The 20,781-nt window shown below is 46.0% G+C and overlaps 1 protein-coding gene across 1 annotated transcript in view; it reads left to right on the top strand.

Annotated features, from left to right (window-relative positions):
• The window catches only part of LOC137384869 (dynein axonemal heavy chain 3-like), a 613,990-nt gene that overhangs the window by 330,058 nt on the left and 263,151 nt on the right, over positions 1-20,781 (top strand). Inside the window, exons 28-31 of the mRNA XM_068059481.1 lie at positions 178-337; positions 428-638; positions 5,813-5,883; positions 17,753-17,948. Of these exons, the coding sequence (XP_067915582.1) occupies positions 178-337; positions 428-638; positions 5,813-5,883; positions 17,753-17,948 (638 nt within the window). The remainder of the gene's footprint in view (positions 1-177; positions 338-427; positions 639-5,812; positions 5,884-17,752; positions 17,949-20,781) is intronic.

Here is a 20,781-nt window from a genome sequence, read left to right as displayed (position 1 = left end):
GGCCTTTGGCTTCAGGGCCATCGCTGGATTTTCAAGGTGCAAGGTGTGATAGATTGCACGCATGTGGCTTTCAAAGCTTCAATGGACCAGCCAGCTGCCTTCATCAACAGGAAAGACTTTCATTCCATCTAAGTGCAACTGGGCTGCGACCACCAACGGTGTGTGCCCACTTCCCAGGAAGCTGCCAGAACACCTGCATACTTCAACAGTCCCAGGTGCCACAGCTTTTCATGCTCCCCGCTCGCATTCAGAGATGGATTCTCGGGGACAAGAGCTACCCATTGAAGACATGTCTACTCACGCCTGTGAGGAACCCCCACACTGCAGCAGAGGAGAGGTACAACACTTGCCATGGCTCCACTCGAGCGACCATCAAGCAGGCCATTGGGCTGCCGAAGATGAGATTCTGATGCCTGGTTCGATCCAGTGGAGCCCTGCAGTGTGCCCCAGCGAGGGTCTCGTGTATCATTAGGGTCTGCTGTGCTCTGCACAATCTAGCATTGCAGAGGGAGGAGGCCTTGCGTGAAGAGGACATGATTGACCAATCCTCTACGGATGAGGAGGATGTGGAAGAGGCAGCACTGGCTATTGAAGCCCTTGCACCAAAGGCCAGGCACATTGAGCAATGGGACAAGGAGGTAAGAAACAGTCTCATACCTGTTTCCAGCCAGCATGATGGCCTCCCAGATAAAACTCAATAAAGACTCACCTCAATGTAATCAGTCGGACGGACCACCCGGCATCGACCTAGGCACCGGAAACGACAACAGCAAACCCAGCCCTGTTGACCCTGCAAGGTCCTCCTTACTAACATCTGGGGGCTTGTGCCAAAGTTGTGAGAGCTGTCCCACAGACTAGTCAAGCAACAGCCTGACATAGTCATACTCACGGAATCATACCTACAGACAATGTCCCAGACACTGTAATCACTATCCCTGGGTATGTCCTGTCCCACCGGCAGGACAGACCCAGCAGAGGTGGTGGCACAGTGGTATACAGTAGGGAGGGAATTGCCTTGGGAGTCCTCAACATCGACTCCGGACCCCATGAAGTCTCATGGCATCAGATCAAACATGGGCAAGGAAACCTTCTGCTGATTACCACCTACCGCCCTCCCTCAGCTGATGAGTCAGTACTCTACCATGTTGAACACCACTTGGAGGAAGCACTGAGGGTGGCAAGGGCACAAAATGTACTCTGGGTGGGGGACTTCAATGTCCATCACCAAGAGTGCCTCGGTAGCACCACTACTGACCGAGCTGGCCGAGTTCTAAAGGACATAGCTGCTAGACTGGGTCTGCGGCAGGTGGTGGGGGAACCAACACAACGGGAAAAACATACTTGACCTCGTCCTCACCAATCTGCCTGCCGCAGATGCTTCTGTCCATGACTGTATTGGTAGGAGTGACCACCGCACAGTCCTTGTGGCGACAAAGTCCAGCCTTCACATTGAGGATACCGTCCATCGTGATGTGTGGCACTATCACCGTGCTAAATGGGATAGATTTCAAACAGATCTAGCAATGCAAAACTGGGCATCCATGAGGCGCTGTAGGCCATCAGCAGCAGCAGAATTGTACTCAACCACAATCTGTAACCTCATGGACCGGCATATCCCCCACTCTACCATTACCATCAAGCCAGGAGACCAACCCTGGTTCAATGAAGAGTGCAGGAGGACATGCCAGGAGCAGCACCAGGCATACCTCAAAATGAGGTGTCAACCTAGTGAAGCTACAACACAGGACTATCTGCGTGTCAAACTGCGTAAGCAGCATGCGATAGACAGAGCTAAGCGATCCCATAATCAATGGATCAGATCTAAGCTCTGCAGTCCAGCCCGTGAATGGTGGTGGACAATTAAACAACTAACTGGAGGAGGTGGCTCCACAAATATCCCCATCCTCAATGATGGGGGAGCCCAGCACATCAGTGCAAAAGATAAGGCTGAAGCATTTGCAACAATCTTCAGCCAGAAGTGCCGAGTTGATGATCCATTTCGGCCTCCTCCTGAAGTCCCCAGCATCACAGATGCCAGACTTCAGCCAATTCGATTCACTCCGCGTGATATCAAGAAACGACTGAAGGCACTGGATACTGCAAAAGCTATGGGCACTGACAATATTCCGGCAATAGTACTGAAGACCTGTGCTCCAGAACTTGCCGCGCCCCTAGCCAAGCTGTTCCAGTACAGCTACAACACCGGCATCTACCCTGCAATGTGGAAAATTGCCCAGGTATGTCCTGTACACAAAAAGCAGGACAAGTCCAACCCGGCCAATTACTGCCCCATCAGCCTACTCTCAATCATCAGTAAAGTGATGGAAGGTGTCATCAACAGTGCCATCAAGTGGCACCTGCTTAGCAATAACCTGCTCAGTGACGTTCAGTTTGGGTTCCGCCAGGGCCACTCAGCTCCTGACCTCATTACAGCCTTGGTTCAAACATGGACAAAAGGGCTGAACTCAAGAGGTGAGGTGAGAGTGACTGCCCTTGACATCAAGGCAGCATTTGGCCGAGTATGGCATCAAGGAGCCCTGGAAAAACTGAGGTCAATGGGAATCATGGGGAAAACCCTCCGCTGGCTGGAGTCATACCTAGAGCAAAGGAAGATGGTTGTGGTTGTTGGAGGTCAATCATCTGAGCTCCAGGACATCACTGCAGGAGTTCCTCAGGGTAGTGTCCTGGGCCCAACCATCTTCAGCTGCTTCATCAATGACCTTCCTTCAATGATAAGGTCAGAAGTGGGGATGTTTGCTGATGATTGCACAATGTTCAGCACCATTCGTGACTCCTCAGTTACTGAAGCAGTCCGTGTGGAAATGCAGCAAGACCTGGACAATATCCAGGCTTGGGCTGATAAGTGGCAAGTAACATTCGCGCCACACAAGTGCCAGGCAATGATCATCTCCAGCAAGAGAGAATCTAACCATCTCCCCTTGACATTCAACAGCATTATCATCGCTGAATCCCCCACTATCAACATCCTAGGGGTTACCATTGACCAGAAACTGAACTGGAGTATCCATATAAATACTGTGGCTACAACAGCAGGTCAGAGGCTAGGAATCCTGAGGCGAGTAACTCACCTCCTGACTCCCCAAAGCCTGTCCACAATCTACAAGGCACAAGTCAGGAGTGTGATGGAATACTCTCCACTTGTCTGGATGGGTGCAGCTCCAACAATACTCAAGACGCTCAACACCATCCAGGACAAAGCAGCCTGCTTGATTGGCACCCCATCTACAAACATTCACTCCCTCCACCAACGCAGCACAGTGGCAGCAGTGTGTACCATCTACAAGATGCACTGCAGCAATGCACCAAGGCTCCTTTGACAGCACCTTCCAAACCCGCGACCTCGACCAACTAGAAGGACAAGGGCAGCAAACACATGGGAACACCACCACCTGCAAGTTCCCCTCCAAGTCACACACCATCCTGACTTGGAATTATATCGCCGTTCCTTCACTGTTGCTGGGTCAAAATCCTGGAACTCCCTTCCTAACAGCACTGTGGGTGTACCTACCCCACATGGACTGCAGTGGTTCAAGAAGGCAGCTCACCACCACCTTCTCAAGGGCAATTTGGGATGGGCAATAAATGCTGGCCTGGCCAGCGTCGCCCACATCCCATGAATGAATAAAAAAATAGCCTGTCGCCTCCTTTCTATCTGGATTCCATGCCCAGCGCCCAGCTTCACCATGCACCCTGGCACATCTGAGACACTTACCAGAGGAGGGCTGTGCCTACACTGGCTGCCCAATGAGGCAACAAGGTGAAGGCAGCATCTCACAATTGAGGCATGAAAGAATAAGCATTTTACAAAAAAGAATGTGAACTGTAATAATGGTAAAACATTATAACACAAAACAAATGGCAAATGTCAAACATCTGTAAAACTCCAAGTGTGTCTCGGCGCTTTTCTTAATACATTTTCAACTGCTTCTACATGGTGTGACCCCAGCGTTAGCAGCTGGGATGGAGTCAGGCTGCTGATCAGGCTTACCCTTGGCCTGGGATGGCTTCGGTAGCCTCTGGCCTGGAGGCCCCCACTGCCTGAGGGTTTCCTGCACAGGACTCTCCTCAAGCATCGTGGCTACTGGAGCTGGGCTCACTGGTGGAGGGGCTGAGGAGCTGCTGTTCACACTCAGAGTGCCCTGAGGGGAGCTCCCAGCTGTGCAGGTCAGCCTCTCCTCCTCCCTTTCAAGACTCATATGAACTTTCCTGCTGACCAGAGAAGGACGAGGAGCTGGAGAAGTCTCCAGGCGCCTGGTCCATCTCTCCCCTTGTCACTGCTGCATCAAGTTCATGGCCAAGGTGATGGTGTGCAGCTCTGTGTGGGTCTGTGGGATATGGCTCTCCATGAGAGTCACCAACCTGTCGATGGAGGAAGCCATGAGCTCACATGCGTGGGACGTGGCAGCACTCATGGCATGGATGGGCTCCTCCATCGTCCACTCATGTTTGTGTATGTCATCTCCACCAGATGTTGCTTTACCTCTCTCTGCAAATCCAGCATGCCCTGTGTTCTTAACACCAGAGGCTCATCATCAGCCTGGGGATCAGCCTGGGCCTGGCCACCCACAGACCTCCAACTGTCAGACACCTTGGCTGTCTCAGCCTCAGCCAGGTGCTCGGGTGTGTGTGGTGCTCTCACCAGCTTGTGACCCTGATTCCACAGCCGAGCAGAAACCCACCGAGGTAAAAGTATCTGCACTGGTGGAAGTTGCAGGAGAGTCATGGGATGGTGCATCCTCTGACTGCTCCTCCTGTGAGGTTTACCGGCTGTCCCCCTTCAGTTGGAGCCTCTTGGTGACACTGACCTGCATGAGGGAACACACACATGTGGGTTAGGCAGTTCAGATCTCGTCATGACAGCCATGCGTGTGGTAGATCTCCAGAATTGTGTTGGATGTCGAATGATAACAATCCTCAATCTCTTGCGTGGTGACTCCAATCCCACCATCTGCTATTGAGTGGCCGTCCTGGGTCTCCGTGAGCTCCAGTGCCTCCTCCTTAGTCATTGACAGAGGCCGTATGTCTGGAATTCATCCACCAGTCCTAAGATCTCCCTTTTGTTATGGACCCGCTTGTCCTGCAAGTGGAAAGAGGGACATAGTAAGAGCTCACAGAAAGAGCGAGAGAACAGTTCTGCTAGCGGCAGCCCCTCTTTCCCTGCTGGGGTTTCCTACATGTCTGCTCTGAGGGGATATAATGGGATTGAGCTGTGTAAGGGGGCCTGTTGTCAAGATGCAGCCATGCATCTGGCAGGATGAAGTGAAGCCTAACCCCTTTGCCAGCGCCTTTGTGGTCCCCATGTCGTGCTGCCTCCTGTGTCGGAGAGTGGTTTGGAGCGCTCACCTTGGTAGAAAGAAGGAGGTCGTTGACTCTCTTCCTGCACTGGACCCATGTTCAGGGGAGACCCCACGGCTGCTTACCTCCTCTGCGATCTCCATCCAGGCATGCTTGGTCAGGCAGGAGTACCTCTTCTTACCATCACTGGGGGACAGGACCTCCCGCCTTTCCCTTGCAGCATGGAAGAGAATCTCATGGGAGATATCACTAAGCCTTGGTGCCTCTGGCATACTGCGGTGCCCTTGTGGGGGGTATGGGGGGGGGCGAGGAGTTACTACCACACCGGGATCAACAGCCATTGGCAAACAGTAACTCTCTCAAAGGCAGCAATGAAAGCACCTGCTCCAGAGTCATCTGACACCACAACCAGCACCTTGGAGCCCACCTCTGTTGTGCAGTTGGACAGGTCCCGTGGCTCCATTATGATAATTGGCTACCTGCCACGTGATCACAGTCATCCTGCCGCACATGTGACGAACGCCAACAGCGCCCACTGCTGAGTCCGCCGCCAGGATTCACTAAGAGGTCACAAGTTTCAGCCCAATGTGCACATTGCTGTTCAGTTTAACTCATTTTTAATAGTTCCTCGCACTAATTGAACCATCTTTTTACACGCCTGCTCTAGAACTATTTATTCCCTGGCCATTTATGTTCTCCTTTAATTCAGTCTATACTAAGCTCTCATTACCTGTTTTGTTTATATTTAGGCTTCTTTAATTACTTCAAGATCCCTCCCCACCATCTTACAAGTTTAAAGCCTTTGTGACCTCTCTATTTACCCATTCCGTTTGGATGCTAGTCCCATTCCGTTCAGGTGGAGTCCGTCCCTTCAATACATTACCTTCCTGTCCCAATACTGGTGCCAGGGTCACATAAGAAGGAACCCCTCTTTCTCACACCAGCTGTTTCACCACATATGAACACCTGATTTGTCTCAATGCCAATGTGCACATGGTTGAGGAAATAATCCAAAGGTTATTACCCTCAAGTTCCTGCTTTTTAATTTAGCTCCTAACTCCTCCTACTCCCTCAGGAGGACCTCTTCCCTGTTCCTACATACATTCTTTGTTCTGACATGAACCATGACGATTGTATTTTCCCCCTCCCTTTCTAAATTCCTCTCCAGCCACCTTGAGATATCCCTATTCTAATATTTGCCAGTTCTGAGGAAGGGTCACTGACCTGAAACGTTAACTCTGCTTCTCTCTCCACAGATGCTGCCAGACCTGCTGAGTATTTCCAGCACGTCTTGTTTTTATTTGAGATATCCCTTACCATTCAGGACACTCACTCATGGCTGCAGATCACACTTTCTATCCTCTAATTATAGAATCCCTGATCACCACCACATTGCTTGTGATTTCATTGTTGACAGCGTGAAAGAATCACCTTTGGCTGAAAGAATGTATTTGGATGTTTTTTTGTGAAGCTTCTTAATTACACAAGAATAACAACAACTTGTATTTACATAGCACCTTTAACGTAAGAAAATGTCCCAAAGTGCTTCACAGGGTTGTCATGCCGGTCATGTAGGGATGTAATAGGGCAGCTGACAAAAAGTTTGGACTAAGAGGTAGCTTTAAACGTGTGTCTTAAAGGAAGGAAAAGAGAGAGAGATGGAGAGCTTTAGGGAGGGAATTCCAGAGCTTAGGGCCTTAGCAACTGAAGGGACAGTCACCAATGGTGGAGCAACGACCAAGATGCAAAACAGGCAGGTGTGTAACTGGTGTGTGTGTAACGGGTGGGCATTTACTGGCAAGTGTGTAAAGGGTTGGTGTGTAACAACAGTGGGTAGAGTTGATTGTGTGTATAACAGGCCGGTGTGTAATGGGCGGGTGAGTAACAGGCAGGGGTCTAACAGGCAGGGATCTAACAGGCAGGGGTCAACAGGCAGGGGTCTAACAGGCAGGGATCTAACAGGCAGGGGTCTAACAGGTGGGTGTATAATGGGTGAGGTGTACGATATTGTCCAATTTGTTATCACTTTTTCTGCCTGGTGATAACAGTTAAAATGACCTCCAAGGAGTTTCCAATTCAATGGGACTTCTCATGTTTCCACCCAGCAGCTTCTTGTTGCCCTCTGTCCTTCGAGATGAGCAACTAGTTTTAAACATTGACAACAAAACAGCTAATATCAGAGTTTACTCCTTAACAAGTGGGGACTGGACCTCAGGCCCTGAATTGAAACGAACATGCCAGCACTATTGAAGTGCACAAAAGAGAAAGATCAATCAATGAAAAAGATTCAAGCCATACTGATGTGTCGTGAATGAGATTGAACTAGGAGGACTAACCAAGAAGACATCAATATTGGTCTCCAGTATACATTCCCAGTCTACACACAAGTCTGGAAAGCTCAGAGATCTCCAGCTAGGCCCACTCTGTGTACTCCATCCTTAGAAGGTAGTAGGAGTCAGATGTGGTTCCCTTGAAGAAGAAGTGGCAGTGTCAGGTTGTAAGAGTGAAAAGAAGCTGCTGGCTTGGAAGGTTTGGAGGGGGTGAGAGAAGCCTAACTGGGTGTGACTGCCAGTCATTCCAGATCATTTTTCTTGGACATTATTGGATAAGAAGATTGGACTGCAATAAGAGATGGCCTTCCATATACGTTGTGTTAGCTGTCTTCCAGAAGCTATGTGCAAACAAAGCTCCTACTCTACCTGTACAGTATAAACTATCATCTAACTCTGTCATCGCTGAACATCACTATCTGAACCATCCATAGTCCATAGCACAGTAACATCACACATTCAGCACCAGAGTACCCAACAGAAGCTCAGAGACAGACACTTACATTCCCAGGGTAGGAGCACTCACTGGACACGGAGGAGGTGGAAATTCTACTCGCTGAAAGGAGGCCAATGAATGGTTGCAGAGATTCTAGGTTCAACACCCCAACAGAGACTAGTGGACCATGAGATCAGTGGCACCTTGCGTGTGCTCCACCACTGAGCTTAAATTGCACCACTGAGCTCCACCACCGAGCTTAAACTCCAGCACTGAGCTCCACCACCGAGCTTAAACTCCACCACTGAGCTCCACCACTGTGCTTAAACTCCACCACTGAGCTCCACCACTGAGCTTAAACTCCACCACTGAGCTCCACCACCGAGCTTAAACTCCACCACTGAGCTCCACCACTGAGTTTAAACTCCACCACTGAGTTTAAACTCCACCACTAAACTCCACCACTGAGCTCCACCACTGAGCTTAAACTCCACCACTGAGCTCCACCACTGAGCTTAAACTCCACCACTGAGCTCCACCACTGAGCTTAAACTCCATCACTGAGCTCCACCACTAAGCTTAAACTCCACCACTGAGCTCCACCGCTGAGCTTAAACTCCACCACTGAGCTGGAACTCCACCGCTGAGCTTAAACTCCACCACTGAGCCGGAACTCCACCGCTGAGCTTGCAGAAGTATGTATGGCCAGAGGGAGGTCACCTCAGTTAAATATGGCTGGTCATTACAAATGAAAGAAAGACTTGCATCTATATAACACCTTCCACAACCTCAGGCATCCCAAAGAGCTTTCCAGCCAATGAAGTATTTTTGAAGTTTAGTTGTTATTATAATGTAGAAAATTTGGCAGACAATTTGAATCCCCTGAAGTCTCTGAGGATTGAGCGAGAGTTCTGACTCAGGCGAGAGTTCTCCCATTGAGCCAAGGCCTTTTCTGCATGGAAGAAGGTTGACGTTTAATTTCTACACTCTACAAATCACTTTATCTCTCAGAGTTATTTTGATGCTTAGCAAATAGTGATAGATCAGGGAGGTGATTCATTTCCCAAGCTGGTAATAATGACAGATCTCATACAATGAGTCCTGAGGCATTATGCAGAGTATGAAAAGCAGTGAAGACTTGCTATTATGCTGATCCTCAAAGTTATAATTAATGCTGTCTTCAGTTCTCCAGTGAATGCTGGATATAGCTTACACTCAGGCAGCACTTAAAAGGAACACTGTGCTTCACACGAGATTTTATTCTGAAGTAACCGGCTTTATTATTATCCTTGTCACCAAGCTTCTTGCTTGATCTTTAAAGATTTCACCCAAATTTAATTTAGTGTGGCGGGGTGGGGGGGTGGTGGGGGGGGGTGGTTAGTGGGGTTTGGGGGTGACTGACAGTATTTGTAACTTGTTGCTGTCAATGAAGCAGGACATCTCATCTCCCAACATAATCAAATGTGATGCCCAGCAGATTTTGCTCATCAAATTTAATTTGAGACCTGTTTATTAATTATGCCATTCTGTACCCAAAGGAGCAGATTTAATTAGTGCTACTTTGCCTTTTCCTTTTTAAACATGGAGACATCAGGGCTAGGGTGGGGGATGGGTCTGGGCAGGAGGGTTGGGTGGGTGGAGTATCGAGGGAATGGGGGCGGGGGGTGGAAGGGACAGGGGTCAGAGTGATATGTCCAAGGGACAGGTTGGAGGTCAAGGGGGATGGGTCAGGGGTTGGGATAGCTCGGGGATTGGGGAGTGGGGAGGGGTTTGGGGGAGTAGGGAGGGGTCAGGGGTCCCCAGTCACTTACACCTTGAAGATTTCCCACAAACAGTGATGGACATGTTTAAGTTAGATATTGATGATGTGAATGGCTGTCCAATGAATTTCCCATTATTATCTGTGTATATTTGGCATCAGGAGTATCTAAAAGCACGATGGGGTGTTTAAAACTGAAGCCAAATCTTGCTTTGTGAGCCCCGTCACAGAGGAAGGTGTGAAATAGTTCTAAATGTTCTCAATTCAGCAAGGCTGCTGGGGCACATGTTGTGGCAGGTGTTATTGTCACTTCCTTCTTCCTCTCCCTTCCCCCACTGGCGAGGGCCAAATCAGCGAAAATCCAAATGCTATTGGGCACCTGGACATGTAAATGAGCCTGATACTCAGATGATTCATCAGGGCCAGTGCTCACAATCCTGGAGCTTCCAAATCTTGTCCTAACCTAATCACAGGGAGCAGGGATGGAAATCAGCTGGCAGGATGTAGTCTCAATTGCTTCAGTTTAACTCCAGTGCAGGTTTGAAAAGAGCTAGTACACCACCTGGCTTTCCTGAACACTTGTATCAACTGTGATTTAGTTGGTAGCATTCTTATCTTTAAATTGCAAGGTTGTGGGTTCCATTCGCACTCTAGGGATTAAGCACAAAAGTAAAGGCTGAAGCTCCAGTGTGGTACTAAGGGAGTGCTGCACCTTTGGAGGTGCTATCTTTCAGATGAGATATTAAACTGAGGCCCCATCTGCTTGCTTGGGTGGATGTGAAAGATTCCATGGCACTATTTCGAAGAGCAGGGGAGTTCTGCCTGGGGTCTTCGTCAATATCAACGTCACAAAACAGATTATATCATTATCATATTGCTGTTTGTGGGAGCTTGCTGTGCACATACTGGCTGCCACATTTCCTAAACTACAACAATGACTGCACTTCAAAAGCATTTCATTGACTGTAAAGTGCTTTGAGATGCCCAGTGGTTGTTAAAAGTGCAAGTCATTCTTTGTAAGCTTAAGCCGAGATATTTAAATGTGTGCAAGTGTGGACATTTTCATCTGAGCTCTGAAAGTTTATCAGGTAATGGTGTAGTCAGGCTCGCACATATAAGCATTCTTCTTAGTTTGGAAGCTCCGCTGTAACCGTAGTCTAAGTGAATGGGTCACAATCTTCAGTGTCAGGTCTGTTCATGGCAGAGTTGCAGCAAACAATCAGTATTAAGCAAGTATTAAGCAGAGCCAGCTGGCAAATTGGTTGCTTGCCATTTTCTCTGCTGAATCAACGTTGCCCCAATGTTCAGTTTAAGGCACTTTTTTCATTATTTATCCACGGGATGTGGGTATCGCTGGTGAGTGTTTATTGCCCATCCTTAGTTGCCCTTGAAAAGATGGAAGTGAGCGTTCTTGAACCACTGCAATCAGTGTGGTGCACGTGCTCCCACTCTGGTGTTAGGGAGGAAATTCCAGGATTCTAACCCAATGACATTAAAGAAATAATCTTGGGATAAAAACATACAAACTCCAATTGAGATAAAGACAACAACAACAACTTGCTGGAGTTTTTTGATGAGGTAACAGAGAGGGTTGATGAGAGTAATGCAGTTGATGTGGTGTACATGGACTTCCAAAAGGCATTTGATAAAGTGCCACACAACAGACTTGTCAGCAAAGTTATAGCTCATGGAATAAAAGGGACGGTAGCAACATGGATATGAAATTAGCTGAGTGATAGGAAACAGAGAGTTGCGGTTAGTGGATGTTTTTCGGACTGGAGGAAGGTTTGTAGTGGAGTTCCCCAGGGATCAGTGTTGAGACCATTGCTCTTCCACATATATATTAATGACGTAGTCCTTGGTGTACAGGGCACAATTTCAAAATTTGTGAATGATATGAAACTTGGAACAATTGTGAACTGTGAGGAGGATAGTGTAGAACTTCAAAAGGACATAGACAGGTTGGTGGAATGGGCAGACAATTGGCAGATGAAATTTAATGCAGAGAAGTGTGAAGTGATTCATTTTGGTCAGAAGAACATGGAGAGACAATATAAAATAAAGGATACAATTCTAAAGGGGGTGCAGGAACAGAGGGAATGCAGAGGGCGAAAATGCGCCACACTGTGAGCCCCGAAGGCTACACATATTAATACCCAGGGCCCTGTTCTTTGCAAATGGAAAGAACATGAACAAACATTGTGCTTGTTTCAGCTAAACAAATAAGTGACAGCCATTTGCTGGTTCATTCCTCACGGCAATGCCTTGACCAATTAGAGTCAAGCTGCCTGGTTTAAATTTCAAACAAAGCTTAGCAGTTAACTGTCGGTCACCATAAGCTCATGCATTCTCCAGGGCAACACCTCTACCAATCAGAGTCCACTTGCCAACCAAACAGCATTCTCTTCTCATATAGTATAAATTTGTTGCTTCCCTTACATTGGTATTCTTGCGAATTGTCCTGATGAGTGCAAGACAAAAAGCTTTGAAAAAATGTCTCTATTTTCAGCAAAACTCAACTTCTGTATTACCAAACAATTATTTGATAACATATATAATATAAAAACAAGAAATGCTGGAAACACTCAGCAGGTCTGGCAGCATCTGTGGAGAGAGAAGCAGAGTTAACATTTCAGGTCAGTGACTTTTCATCATGATAACATTCTATTAGGTTTCCTAATTACGTGCTGTACCTGCATACTAACCTTTTGTGATTCATGCACTAGGGCATCCAGATCCCTCTGCATCTCAGAGCTCTGCAATCTCTCACCAGTTAGGTAATATGCTTCTTTTTATTCTTCCTGCCAAAATGGACAATTTCACATTTTCCCCCATTATACTCCATTTGCCAGATCTTTGACCACTCACTTTGTAGCCTCCTTATATCCTCTTCAAAACTTACTTTCCTACCAACCTTAGTGTCATCAGCAAATTTAGCAACCATACATACCTTTGGTGCCTTCATTAAAATCATTTATATAAATGGTAAAACGTTGAGGCCCCAGCACTGATCCCTGTGCCAACTAGAAAATGACCCATTTATGCCTACTGTCTGTTTCCTGTCAGCTAGCCAATCTTCTATCCATGCCAATATGTTACCCCCTACACCATGAGTTTTTATTTTCTGCAATAACCTTTGATGTGGCACCTTATCAAATGCCTTCTGGAAATCTTAAGTACAGTACATCCACTGGTTCCCCTTTATCCACAACACATGTTACTTCTTCAAAGAACTCCAATTAATTGGTTAAATTTCCCTTTCACAAAACCATGTTGACTCTGCCTGATTACCTTGAATTTTTCTAAGTGTCCTATAATAGCTTCTAACATTTTCCCTATGACAGATGTTAAGCTAACTGGACTGTAGTTTCTGGCTTTCTGTCTCCCTCCCTTTTTGAATAGAGGGGTTATATTCACTATTTTCCAATCTAATGGAACCTTCCCCAAATCTAGGGAATTTTGGAAAATTAAAACCAATGCATCAACTATCTCACTAGCCACTTTTAAGACCCTTGGTTGAAGTCCATTAGGATCTGGGGACCTGTCAGCCCGCAGATCCAACAATTAGTTCAATGCCACTTCCCTGGTGATTGTAATTTTCTTGAGTTCCTCCCTCTTTCCATTTCCTGATTTACACCTATTTCTGGGCTGTTTCCTTGTATCCTCCATAGTGAAGACCGATGCAAAATACTTGCTCAATTCATCTGCTATCTCCTTATTTTCCATTATTAATTCCCCAGACTCACTTACTATAGGACCAATGCTCACTTTGTTAATTCCCAGTTATTACTGAAAGAATTACACCGCAGATTTCACGTTTTAAATAAAAACTTTACAGTACAAGAATTAAACAAAGTAAAACACTACTAACTTGAAAATACAACTTGAGACATTTATATCTTAAACTTAAAATTCTTACAGAACACTCCCATTTACCTTTTACTTGCACCCCAGAAATTTCCCTATGTGTTACAGGATCTTGGTGGTTTATTCACCTGGGACCAATCCAAAGTGTACTGCAGCTCTTGGGAATTCACTTTGATTTCCTTAATTTCTCAGCTGTCTTCTAAGGTTTGAGATTTCCTGGGGATCCTCCCTCTGACTTCAGCTAGGCAAATCCTCCAGTTCACCTTTAACACCTTAATAATCTGGTTTTCCCAGCTTGAGCACCGGCCTGCCTCAAAACAGAAACACCCCAGTTCCGAATGGCCTTTTTACTCCTGCGTCCAGCTGCTCCCAAAGCCACAGCTTTCCAAAAGTAAACCTGTTTTTCCAAAAGCCAACTGCTTGTCTGCAGCCACCTGATTGACTGTCAGCAAACTTACAAAAAAAACTCTGACCCCAAAAGGCATACCCCTAGCAACATATATCTCCAGAGCAATGTGGTACATAAGGAAGGTCCCAGATGACATATCCCACAAAAAGACAGACATAACTAGGACCCATGCAGGTACCCATAGCAACACCTTTTACTTGAAGGAAGTGAGTGGAGTTGAAGGAGAAGTTGTTCAATGTGAGAACAAGTTCAGCCAGGCGGAGGAGGGTGATGGTGGATGGGGACTGGTTGGGCCTCTGTTCAAGGAAGAAGCGGAGAGCCCTCAAACCGTCCTGGTGGGGGATGGAGGTGTAGAGAGATTGGAAGTCCAAGGTGAAGAGGAGGCGGTTAGGGCCAGGAAACTGGAAATTGTCAAAATGACGTAGGGCGTCAGAAGAGTCACAGATGTAGGTGGGAAGAGACTGGACCAGTGGAGAAAAGATAGAGTCAAGATAGGAAGAAATAAGTTCAGTGGGGCAGGAACAGGCTGAAATGATGGGTCTGCCGGGACAGTCCTGTTTGTGGATTTTGGGAAGGAGGTAGAAGTGGGCTGTCCGGGGTTGCGGGGCTATGAGGTTGGAAGCTGTAGAGGGAAGATCTCCAGAGGAGATGAGGTCAGTGACAAGGTCAGTGAGATGGTTTTAAGAAGTGTCTTAAAGAAGGAAAGAGAGTCAGTGAGACAGAGAGGTCTAAGAAAGGAATTCTAGAGCTTGGAGCCTTGGCAAGTGAAAGCATGGCCACCAATGGCGGAGGAATTAAAATCAAGGATGCTCAAAAAGTCAGAACTAGATGACAGCAGATATCTCGGAGAGTTGTGGGGCTAGAGGAGATTACAGAGATAGGGAGGGTGAGGCCATGGATAGATTTGAAAACAAGGATGAGAATTTTAAAATCGAGACACTGCTTACCTGGGAGACAATGTAGGTCAGTGAGCACAGGGATGAAAGGTGAACAGGACTTACTGCGAGTTAAGACACAGGCAGCAGAGTTTTGGATGACCTCAAATTTATGGAGGGTAGTTTGTGGCAGGCCAGCCAGGAGTGCATTGAAATCATCAAGTCGAGAGGTAACAAAGTCATGAATGAGGATTTCAGCAGCAGATGAGTTGAGGCAGGAGCAGAGTTGGGTGATGTTAGAGGTGGAAATAGGCAGTATTAGTGATGAAGTGAGTGTGTGGTCAGAGAGATAGAGTTGGTGGGCAGGGAATGGAGTTTGTAGCAGGGACCAAAGTCAATGGCTTCAGTCTTCATGATATTCTGTCAGATTTCTGCCATAACTCCAGCAGAAATGTACTGGAGAAAGGGAGGGTCCATGATGACCCAGGGAGTTCCCACCCAGCCTTATAACAGGCAAAGACTCCAACCACCAGTTACATGGCCAGTGATGGCGAGGGAGCTGGGCCAAGGGTGGGGATACTTTTTCCAGGGAGGGGGGCTCCTGCCCCCCGACTCAAGGGACCTGGCATAATACTGGTGACCAGTGCACCAAGAGCGATGAGGTATACCAGTCTCCAGAGGTACAAGTGGGTCCCATGGGGGAGAGAGAGGAGGCGGCTTCAGGCCACATAAGCAGCCTGGATCCCTAAACAAAGGAAGTTTTATTTCTATGCCCACTCCCTTACATGGGGCGGAGTTGCATTGGGCCTTTGGACATCTCCCCTGCACACTTCCAGGTGGACACCAGAGTTACTCAGAACCACAGTAAATCAGTAATTGTTAACCTGTTGGCCATTAAAACAGGCAGTGTAACTGAGCTCGGAGCAGACTGCTGGAGATATTGGAACACACATTATCACCACATGTTGTGTCACAGCACAGTGGCGCAGTGGTTAGCACCGCAGCCTCACAGCTCCAGCAACCCGGGTTCAATTCTGGGTACTGCCTGTGTGGAGTTTGCAAGTTCTCCCTGTGTCTGCGTGGGTTTCCTCCGGTTTGCTCCGGTTTCCTCCCACAGCCAAAGACTTGCAGGTTGATAGGTAAATTGGCGATTATAAATTGCCCCTAGTATAGGTAGGTGGTAGGGAAACAGAGAGACAGGTGGGGATATGGTAGGAATATGGGATTAGTGTAGGATTAGTATAAATGGGTGGTTGATGGTCGGCACAGACTCGGTGGGCCGAAGGGCCTGTTTCAGTGCTGTATCTCTAAACATATGACAAGCTGCAAGGTGTAATAAAACAACATCCAATACAAAATGGTAGCAATGCAAAAATTGTATCTGGGTAAATAAGTGGAAATATACCTTTGCAAAAGAGTGCTGGTTTCGACCATTATTCACAGTTTGGAGTGGGCTATGTAATAAAGAACAAACAAAGAACAGTACAGCACAGGAACAGGCCATTCGGCCCTCCAAGCCTGCGCCGATCATGATGCCTGTCTAAACGAAAACCTTCTGCACATCCGGGGACCTACAGTGTTCAGTTGTTTCTAGTTTTAAAGGATGTTCAGGTTGATATCTTCAGTTTCTCTGCTGCCTCAATGACCTTTACACACTGTTCAGCCACGGTATTACAAGTATCATTTTAAGGGAGGTTACATTGCAGGAATAAAAATCCTGCTTTAATTCGTTATGTCTCACAAAAAATCTGGTCAGCAGCTCCCACATTATCTTCAATGAGTCTGTACCTAGTCTTTTTTCATCTATTTGATATTCGTACTCTCATTATCATCACCAGTCTGAGATGGAAATACACAAATCACTTCCACTGCTGAAGCTCCCTTTGAGGAGCTCAGATTCCTGCAAGATGCTTCTTATCTACTCAAAGTCTTTTAACTTTCCGAAATGTTGCTGTCAATATAGGACCTGAATCCTACTCCCACAGCTGAGGAGACGCATCCAACATTTCTTCAAACTCCTGGAAAAGATACAAGAGAAAGCTTCTTGACTGATAGACAATCCCTCTAATCTACCGTCACAGAGAATGCCACTGTAGAGATTGTAAAAGGAGATCATGGCTGATTGCACATCCACTGGGAGATATGTTAGTGCTACCACAAAGAGATACGGTAAAAGGCAGTTTTGGAGAGTAGTCTGTATATTAGGAAGGAACATTATTAGCTTCAGTGATTTTCCTTATTCAAAGCCAGAGTAAATGTGTACATTTTTTAAAAGGACAAAACAAACAATACATTCTCAATAGTTTGTTGATTAAGTTTCATCACCAGCCCTGTTACTGCACAACCTTCACCTGAAATTGTAGGTTTACAAGAGCTCTGATTTCTGTTATTATTCAACTGTCTGGTGTGCTATTTCTGCTGCTGTGCATTAATGAAAGGTTTTATGCACTGGAAGTCCTGTTTTCCTATGGGTATAACTGACTTCCCAAAGGTAGGACAAGGATCCCAGAAATATGTCCATAATTGTCCTCATGTGAGAGTCACTATATTAAGTTACTAGCACATAACCTGACATTCCAATGGAGCAGTCAGTTCTGAGATACCATGACATCCTGATAAATATTGTACATTTTTATGAAAAGTTTTTTAAGCTACTGACAGGCCAAATGGTCTCTTTCTGTGCTGTAAATTTCTATGATTCTATGATTCATAATCCACCATGGAAATAATTTAATATGTTACAAAAATTTTGATTTGCAGATTTAGTGATTTTTTCAGCAATCTCTGCGATCGGGATTCATCATACACAAGGCCGAAAGATTTAAAATTTCCCAGAGCTTTACAAATCCCAAAAAAGGGGAATGTTTTCGACTTTGTCTACCTTAAGAAAACCTTTTCATCATGGTGCACGTGGAAAGACTTGATAACTGCTGTCGACATTGAACAGAGTATAAACGTACGTAATTACTAAGTGATGCACTTATTGATATATGTAATTGCTAAGGTGTGTATTTGTTCAGGGATGCAGTAAGACATTCACAAAGGTAAGTTCTTACTAAGGGGCTTATTTACTAAAACACACACTGAGGGATGCAGTATCTAAGGTGTGTGCTTACTAAGGGACTACTAAAAACAGCGTAAGTAGCATGTTATGTAGACACAGCTAAGTGGTCCCATAATCAACAAATCAGATCAAAGCTCTGCAGTAATGCCACATTCCAGTCATGAATGGTGGTGGATAATTAAACAATTAACAGGAGGTGGCTCCACAAACATTCCCATCCTCAATGATGGGGGAGCCCAGCACATCAGTGCAAAAGATAAGGCCGAAGCAGTTGCATCCATCTTCAGCGAGAAATGCCGAGTGGATGATCCATCTCGGCCTCCTCCTGATGTCCCCAGCATCACAGATGCCAGACTTCAGCCAATTCTATTCACTGCACTTGATATCAAGAAATGGCTGAAGACACTGGGTACTGCAAAATCTCTGGGCCTTGACAACATCCTGGCAATAGCACTGAAGACCTATGCTCCAGAACTAGCCCCGCCCTAAGCCAAGCTGTTCCAATACAAATACAGCACAAGCACCTATCCAACAGTGTGGAAAATTGTCCAGGTATGTTATGTCCACAAAAATCAGGACAATGTATTGTACTTAGATTTCAAAAGGCATTTGATAAAGTGCCACATCAAAGCTTATTGCAGAAATAAAAGCTCATGGTGTAGGAGGTAACATATTGGCATAGATAGAAGATTGGTTAGCTAACAGGAAAGAGAGAGTAAGCATAAATGGGTCACTGTCTGGTTGTCAAGATGTAAGTGTGGTGTGCCACGGGGATCAGTGCTGGGGCCTCAACTTTTTACAATTTATATAAATGACTTCGATGAAGGGACCAAAGGTATTGTTGCTAAATTTGCTGATGACACAAAGATAGGTAAGAAAGTAAGTTGTTAAGAGGAGATAAGGAGGCTACAAAGGGATATAGATAGGTTAAGTGAGTGGGCAAAGACCTGGCAAATGGAGTATAATGTGGGAAAGTGTGAAATTGTCCACTTTGGCAGGAAGAATAAAAAGAAGCATATTATCTAAATGGTGAGAGTTTGCAGAGCTCTGAGATGCAGAGAGATCTGGGTGTCCTTGTGCATGACTGGCAAAAGGTTAGTATGCAGGTACAGCACATAATTAGGAAAGTTAATAGAGTGTTATCGTTTATCGCAAGGGGAGTTAAAAACACAAGAACACAAGAAGTAGGAGTAGGAATAGACCATTCAGCCCCTCAAGCCTTCCCTGTCATTCAACAAGATCATGGCTGATCTGTCCCAGGCCTCAACTCCTCTTTCAGGCCTGCTCCGCATAACCCTCAAAAATCTATCTACCTCCTGCTTAAGTACATTTAGTGACCGGGCCTCCACAACTCTCTGAGGTAGAGAATTCTAGAGATTCTCACCCTCTGAGAGAAGAAATCCCTTCGCATCTCAGTTTTAAATGTGTGCATCCTTATTCTGTAACTATGTCCCCGAGTTCAAGATTCCCCCACCAGTGGAAACATATTCTCAACATCTACCCTGTCAAACCCCCTTAGAATCTTATATGTTTCAATAAGATCACCTCTCATTCTTCTAAACACCAATGAATAGAAGTCTAACCTGTTTAGCCGTTCTTGATAAGACAACCCCTTCATCCCAGGAATCAGCCTAGTGAACCTCTTCTGAACTGCCTCCAATGCTAGTATATCCTTCCTTAAATACGGGGACCAAAACTGTACACAGCACTCCAGGTGTGGCCTCACCAACACTCTGTACAGTTGTAACAAGACTTCCCTATTTCTAAACTCTAACCCCTAGCAATAAAGGCCAAAGTTCCATTTGCCTTCCTAATTACTTGCTGTACCTGCATGTTAACATTTTGTGTTTCCTGTACAAGAACACCCAGATCCCTCTGTACTGCAGTATTTTGTAGTCTTTCTCTATCTAAATAATAATCAGCCTTTTTATTCTTCCTACCAAAGTGGATGACCTCACACTTTCCCACATTGAACACCATCTTCCAAGTTTTTGCCCACTCACTTAACCTATCTATATCCCTTTGCTGATTCTTTGTGTCCTCATCACAACATGCCTTCCCATCTATTTTTGTATCATCAGCAAATTTGGATACGCTACAATCTGTCCCTTCCTCTAAGTCATTAATATAGATAGTAAATAGTTGAGGCCCTAGGACCGATCCTTGTGGCACCCCACTAGTTACGGCTTTCCAACCTGAAAAAGACCCATTGATCCCGACTCTCTGCCTTCTGTGTGTTAGCCAGTCCTCAATCCATGCCAACACATTACCCCAATACCCTGGACTCCTATTTTGTGTAATAACCTATTATGTGGCATCTTATCGAACGCCTTCTGAAAATCCAAATACACTACATCTACAGATTCCCCTTTATCCACTCTGCTTGTTATATCCTCAAAGAACTCTAACAGATTCGTCAAACATGATTTCCCTTTCATAAAACCATGTTGACTCTGTTTGGTTACATTATGTTTTTCTAAATGTCCTGCTATTACTTCCTTAATAATGGACTCTAACATTTTCCCAATGACAGATGTTAAGCTAATTGGTTTATAGTTTCTTGCTTTCTGTCTCCCTCCTTTCTTGAATAGGCAATTTTCCAATCCGCTGGTACCCTACCGGAATCCAGTGAGTTTTGGTATATTATGACAAGTGCCTCCACTATCTCTGCAGCCACTTCTTTTAAAACCTTTGGATGCAGGCCATCAGGTCCTGGCGACTTGTC

The sequence above is a fragment of the Heterodontus francisci genome, chromosome 27, assembly GCF_036365525.1.
Source record: "Heterodontus francisci isolate sHetFra1 chromosome 27, sHetFra1.hap1, whole genome shotgun sequence".
NCBI lineage: Eukaryota > Metazoa > Chordata > Chondrichthyes > Heterodontiformes > Heterodontidae > Heterodontus > Heterodontus francisci.
This window is presented reverse-complemented; position numbering and strand designations above follow the sequence as displayed.